The sequence below is a fragment of the Pyricularia pennisetigena genome (genome assembly GCF_004337985.1).
Source record: "Pyricularia pennisetigena strain Br36 chromosome 4 map unlocalized Pyricularia_pennisetigena_Br36_Scf_9, whole genome shotgun sequence".
NCBI classification, from domain to species: domain Eukaryota; kingdom Fungi; phylum Ascomycota; class Sordariomycetes; order Magnaporthales; family Pyriculariaceae; genus Pyricularia; species Pyricularia pennisetigena.
Window position 1 is genome coordinate 529,833 of NW_021940921.1, and position 6,661 is coordinate 536,493.

The following is a 6,661-nucleotide window of genomic DNA, read 5'->3' on the forward strand; positions in this document are numbered from 1 at the left end:
TTTGATTGGAAATGACTGCAAAGGGCACAAAGAGGGAGCACTAAGACACGACAAAACCATTAGGCTCAAGGCTAAAGCCCCTTTAGCAAGCTGGTTCTCAGCTGGTTCTCAAATGAATACAGCTGGAAAAGAGAAGAAATTGCATTATGACTCGACAGATCACCAGGTAGACGAAAATGTCTTTCATGGCCTCGAACAGTCGGCCACTGCTCAGAGACATTTCTGTTCTAGGCTCATGAGTGAGGAGGGCGGATGTCCTGCCTACGTCAACGAGAGGCAAGGTTCCCTGGCAGCATCTTTTACAAATATTGACGCAAGAGACAGTGTCTCCCGGGACTGGCTGCCGGGAGCCCTGCATCCCGGCCAAGTTCGAGAAGGGTCTCTTCAGCCACGTTGTTTTTTTTTCATTCTGGTGTCTTGGTAAAGACATGATGAACTGGTGGCCTCTCTAGGACGGCCCGGGTTCCCACAAGTACTACTACGTCGCCCGCCTCGTAATAGTGGGCAGAACTATCTCTCGTCTTTCGTGCGCCGTCCGCGGTTGCTTTTTTCTCTCTTCTCGGTTGCTTTTCCTCGGTCCGTTTCCAAGGTCAAAAAAGCCCATCTGTCCCGCGTCTTTCTTTGTGGCGCGTAAAAACCCCCCATTTTTTTGATGGCTTTTTTCTTCTTCTTCTGTTCCCCAACCCGACAACGCATCCACAGCAACTTAAACCTTCTGCCAAGCACTTTTTTTTTTGTAGTTTTGTGTTCCACCTGGAGAGAGGGAGGCTGGTGAAGTCCAGCGACGGAGAGCAAGAGAGAGAGAGAGAGACAGAGAGACAGAGACAGAGAGCAAAAACAAAGAAGAGTGTGTGCCTTCTCGATGGGGGGCCCTCAAAGGCCATGGAAAACCGCACCTGCTACAAGCAACAGCGGCCAAAGTCGGAATTCCTCCCCGACCCGGCCAATGTTGACACTTCTGGTTGGATCAGGGCAACCTCTGGATATGCTGGCTTGATTGCTCTGTCGAGAACCAACTCGGAAGCTACTCATGTGTCAGGAGCACGCCAACCCGCAAGCATGCAGCAGCACGTCTCGTCTCGTCCCGCCGTCCAACGCAGGCCACACACGTCTGGAGAGAGCGAAGGCATCGACAATGCGTCGCCAGAGATAGAGATATGTCCGTCGGTGGCGATGCTTGACTTTGCGACCTACTCAGAGTCCATCCACAGCTCGCAGGCTCGGCCGGGACAACCACCGTTGGGCAACAACGCAAGCGGCGAGGTGGGCGGCGCAAGGAATGCCGTCGCGTCACAGAACCCCTGCGACTGGGGAGACTGGATGAACGAAAACAGCAACAAGGCGTATCAGCGCCACAGCTCACCGGCTCATCATCAGGGGAAAGGAGCACCGGGCAGCAGCTCCAAGTTCAAGAGGTTTTGGCGCAGGCTGTCCACCGGCCGCAGCCCACCAGCCCAGGCCGGCGACGGCGGAATCCAGTCCAACCGGCGCAGGGCGACCTCGGCACACTACCGCAGCACAACTCACCCGCGCGACGGCGAGAAGCAGCAGCAGCAGCAGCAGCGCACAAGCGGAGGACAGCCGCCAATACGTGCGAGCGACCCGTTTCCCGAAGTAAGGAGCCCCGTTGTTTACCCAAGCGAGCGCCAACCGCGGCGTCTGGTCAAGAAGAGCCGCCCGGCATCCTCACCGGCCGTGGCACCGACGTTCCACAACCCCTCGCGCTACGAATCGACCGTCGTCACCCGGTGCTACGCGGGACCGACAGGCGAGCCAGCCCTGCCGCCGCCACTCCCGCCACCTTCCATGGCCGAGCTCCCGGGTTCGCACCGGATGCAGGGGTCGGGCCCTGTCCAGACGTCCCGGGGGGAGCCGGCAGCGAAGCTCGGGCTGCCGGCCGACTTTTGCGCGCTCGAGAGCATCGGGCCGGAGCTGGCGGCGGCGCGGTACAAGCTGGGCATGTGCTGCGACTGCGGGTCGTCTCCGGCGCGGCAGGGCCAGCCGACGTGCGACTGGTGCGGCGAGACGCGGCGGAGGATGTTCGTGGCGGCGCCGTCGCACACGTCGTCCATGTCTGTGTTTCGGCCGTCGTCCGTCTACGGGACCATGTCGCCGTACGACCACGACGACGACGACGACGTCACCACCATACTCACGCAGACGGCGTCCGAGGTCGTCGAGGAGAGGAAGTCTGTGCGCGTGCCGGCGCAGCTGCGCCCGCTGCAGCCGGTCGCGGGGGGTTATGAGCCCAGCCATACGCAGCAGTATCAGATCCAGTTTCAACAGTACAAGCAGCTGTATGAGAACAAAAATCAGGACGAGCAACCGTACCGGAAGCAAGCAGCACCATCAACGCCGCCACGGAAACAACAGCAGCAGCAAAAACCGCCGAGCCAACCACAAGCACAACCAAAACAACAGCACCCGGGCCGGTCGCAACCCAAACCTAAGCAGCGACACAAGAGCCAGCCACCAGTAACACCGCCAGCACAGACAGCACCGCCAGTACCATCAGCAGCGCTCGTGACGCCAGTACAAGCTCCAGTACCAGTTCCAGCATCAGCACCAGTTCCAGCACCAGCGCCAGCACCCGCACCTGCACCTGCACCTGCACCTGCACCAGCGCCACCAGTACCGCCAGTACCAGAGCTACCAGCACCGGTTCTACCGCAACAACAACAGCAGCAACAATACAGACAACAATATCCGAATCAATTACAACAATATCAAAGCCAACTACAACATTACCCGACCCAATTGCAACAATTCCCAAACCAGCTACAACAATTCCCAAGCCAGCTACATCAATATCCCATCCAACTGCAATACCCCAGCCAACTGCAACAGCATCCAACCCAACTACAACAATATCCAAAGCACCAGTACCCAAGCCAACCGCCTCCTCAAAACAGGCAGCAGTACCCGACCCAATTCCAGCTGAAGCAACAGTACCAGCAGACACAACTCCAATATGCGCAGGAATACCAGAATCGACACGAACAGCAACTGCAACAGCAGCTTCAGCTGCAGCTGGAACAACGACTGCAACAGCATCTACAGCAGCACCAGCAGCACCAGCACCAGCACCAGCACCAGCACCAGCACCAGAACCAGAACCAGCACCAGCACCAGCAACATCAGTACAAGCAGGACTACCAGGTCACATACTGTCCTCAATGCCGCGGACCAAAGGAAGCGCCAAGGCAGCAGCTGTGTGATCACTGCTACGCCGCGAGCTTCCATCAGTGGGCGCATAGGAGGTGGTGAGGCATGGTTTTGTTTTTTCGGGAATAATGTTTTATTTTTGGAGCTAGACTGACATCATGTTGATGATCACTTTTTTTTCTTTCCTTGAGAAACGGGTATGGAGGTTTTTTTTTTTTTTTTTCATTTTTTCTAATCCTTTTTATTCTTAATCTTTATCCTTTGCAAACACACACACACACACACACTTTTTTCTTCTTGGTTTCCTTTGTCTTAAAGATCTGCATGCATACCACGGAAAAAGGTGGGCGGGTGGTGTCAGGAGGCGTTTTTGACTTTGTCCCGCATGAACTGCTTTGAGGTCATGGTGAACCAAGGCCATGAAACCGATTTGGTGTCCTTTTTTTTCGGTTTGTTGCCCAGTAACTTAGACTCTGACAGTTTGAAAATAAATGACACACAAGTTTCTTCCCCTTGTCTCTCGGCACTCGGCAATATTCCCTTTGATGATTTCATATCCATATAAAGCAAGGTGCAAGGTGCAAGGTGCAAGGTTTAGTGCTGGTATGAGGCGAGACGACCTTGATGTCTTGGAATTACAGCCGCATTATCAAGCTCCTATTGCAAAAAAAAAAAAAAAAAAAAAAAAAAAAAAAAAAAAAAAAAAAACAACCAAATGTTAGAGAGCGCACCGGGGGAAAAAGTCTTGTAAAAGAAGGACATGTATTGCTGTTTTGAATGAGAGATCGACTTGTCAGCTGAGAGAATGCATTTCTTAGTCGCAAACAACGCGCATTCCGACCTCCTTCTGGAATGGAGAGAATGCACGAAACTTCGCGACAGGATAAAATGCCAGGCAGTCATGATATAAAAACAAAAGAGCGATGCCTCTCTATTTTGGGTCAAGCTTTCCTGATTTTGCCTCTGGTCATTCGCTCTTTAACATAGCCACCAACCAAGGTCCTTTCTTTCCTTGCTCAACTACTGAAAATTGGCCGTTTTTCAAAGCCTGCATGTCGCTCCTTTTTGATCCCACTCGAAACCCGGTTGTTCAGATCCGACAATAAGTAAACAGCAGCACGACACCACCACGCCGCCATGCCCTGGCTGTCCCCTTTGCATTCGCCGGCTGAATCGCCGCGCATCCAAAACCTCACGACCCCCATATCGTCGTCTCCGATAACTTACATCCCGCCGCTGATCGACGGCGCCAGCGGCACCGTCCCTCGTGCGCAGAAGCAGTCCTTGTCGCAAAGCCTTCGCAGCGACGCCTTTTCTCTGGCCAAGCTGCTGCCCGAGCTCGCGCTTTCTGCATGGGAGGGCCTGTTCACCCACGACGGTGCCGGCATCTCTGAGGAGGATGCAGCCTCCCGGTGGGGCGAGCTTGCCGACCTGGTTCTGCAGCTGGCCCTGTCGGCCGTTGAGCTCAACGTGATTTTCTTTGCCACGCCGATGTGGCTGTTCCTCCCTGGCATCTTCTTCGCTGGTTGGCTGCTTCCAATGCTCGGCGTGGTCTGGGGGATCGCGCGGCTGCTCAACGCCGGAGAGTCCGTCTACTGCCAGCCGCGGCCTGCACAGCCCGAGTCGGCGGGTAGGGCCCCCAGGAGCAGCATCTGGTCCACTCACAACGGCGAGGGAGAGGACGAACGTTGGGTTTTTGTCGCTGGGATGAGTCTCAGGTCAGTTGCCAACACAGCCTGATGGGGCTAGAGTCCAAGCTTGCCCAGATTCCAAAAAAAAAAAAAAAAAGACCACCGCTGACATGATGAAATAAACCACAAACATGGCACAGCCCACGCGCGACAAAAACCACCACCCTCCCCCTCCTCGCCCGCCTCTTCAACCGGCCCATCACCGCCCTCCTGCCCAGAACCTACGGGCTCCCGCTGGACCTCGTCCTCCTCCCACTCACCCGAGCCATCCCGGCCCTGTCGCCCGACACGATCCTCTACAACACCATCCGCTCGGCGCTGCAGGACAACAAGGCCAACAAGGTCGTCGTCCTGGCCCACAACACAGGCGCCATCCAGACCTCGCGCGTCCTCTCCCGCCTCTGCGCCGACCTGCCCCCGGACAAGCTCTCCAAGCTGGAGGTGTACACCTTTGGCGCCGCCGCCGCAGAGTTCGTCCTCCCGCTGGGCGACGGCAGGGGCGCCGCCGAGGCCTCGGGCGCCGCCTTCCCGGCCCTCCTGAGCCCCGGAACACCACCACCACCACCACCACCAGCAGTAGTAGGACCCCACGCCACCGCCGCGGCCTCCGAGGCGGCCGTCGCGCGCCGCCCCGGCCCGCACATTGAGCACTTTGCGCACGCGCGAGACCCTTTTGCCCGCATCGGCGTCCTGCGCAGCGTGAGGGAGGATCTGGACGGCCGCTTCTGCGGCGGCGTCTTTGTCGTCAATGGGCCGGGCCTCGTGTTGAGTGCTGGAAACCGTGCTGGTGGTGGTGGTGGTGGTGGTGGTGGCGGCGGTGGGCGGGCCTGGGGTCCTCAGCGTCACCAGGCCGGCACCGCCAGGCCGCCATCGCCTCTGTACCTGCCCGCGCTCGGGGTGAGCAGCAGCAGCAGCAGCAGCAGTGGCGCGGCCGCATACGACGGGGAAGTTGTCGACACGACAGCGCCGGCGGCAGCATCACCAAAACGAGGCCGGATGAGGAGCATATTGACAAGAATTACACCGTCGGCCCCCCCGCTGGTCGGCCGCCTCGCGTCACTGATGCCCTCGGCCCCGCCCGTCGTCGGCCTGCACGGCTACCTCGCGACGCTGTTCCCGGAGCAGGTGGCGACGCTGGCCAACTGCGACCGCGCGAGCGTGCTGGACAGCATCATGACCATCGAGCGCGACGTGGCTGAGAAGCGCGAGTTCGCGGCCATCGCGTCGCACGCCTCGTCCACCAGCCTGGCGGCCGTGCAGTCTTTTGCGGCCGGCGGGAGCGCCAAGACCAGCGCGAGGGACAAGCGCGTCAGCTGGACTGGGCTGGGCGCCACCGTCAACGGCGTCACTGGAGTGGGAAGCGGAGGGAGCGGCGGCGGTGGCAATGCCAATAGCAACAATAACAACAACAACAACAACAACAACACCAACAGCACTCACCTGGACGGCATCATCGGGCTCGAGATTGCCCGCCAGGGGTGTAGGGATTGCCAGGGTCACCGCGGCAGGGAGGTGAGCCGGCTGGTGCGCTTCGTCGACGTCGGCGTCGGCATGAGCGGCGCCGTCGCTGCAGCTGCGGGTGGCGGAGGCGGTGTTGGCGCGATCGGTCCGACTGGTCCTGGGTTGGGTGTCGCGGTGAAGCATGTGTCCAAGGGGACGTCCATGTGAACACACGCCCACCCACCTGCAGGTCTTGGGGTCTGTTGCGTCTTTGTTTTGTCTTGTTTCCTTTTTTTTCTTTCCCCTCCTCTTTCCGGGCTTCCCCGGCCATTTTATCTTGTCGTTTTATCCAGTCCATAATAATA

General features: G+C 58.0%; 3 protein-coding genes across 3 annotated transcripts; 2 read left to right on the forward strand and 1 right to left on the reverse strand.

Annotated features, from left to right (window-relative positions):
• Window positions 1–882: 882 nt before the first annotated feature.
• Window positions 883–3,267, forward strand: PpBr36_10193 (uncharacterized protein; the record flags this gene model as incomplete). The annotated part of the gene is made up of 1 exon (XM_029897306.1): window positions 883–3,267. One exon carries the CDS (start codon window positions 883–885, stop codon window positions 3,265–3,267), a length of 2,385 nt encoding a protein of 794 aa, XP_029744398.1.
• Window positions 3,268–3,759: 492 nt separating this feature from the next.
• Window positions 3,760–5,863, reverse strand: PpBr36_10194 (uncharacterized protein; the record flags this gene model as incomplete). Its single annotated transcript, XM_029897307.1, has 4 exons — window positions 3,760–3,822; window positions 4,393–4,817; window positions 4,988–5,640; window positions 5,703–5,863. 4 exons carry the CDS (start codon window positions 5,861–5,863, stop codon window positions 3,760–3,762), a joined length of 1,302 nt encoding a protein of 433 aa, XP_029744401.1.
• Window positions 4,303–6,524, forward strand: PpBr36_10195 (uncharacterized protein; the record flags this gene model as incomplete). The annotated part of the gene is made up of 2 exons (XM_029897308.1): window positions 4,303–4,883; window positions 4,997–6,524. 2 exons carry the CDS (start codon window positions 4,303–4,305, stop codon window positions 6,522–6,524), a joined length of 2,109 nt encoding a protein of 702 aa, XP_029744400.1.
• Window positions 6,525–6,661: the final 137 nt, after the last annotated feature.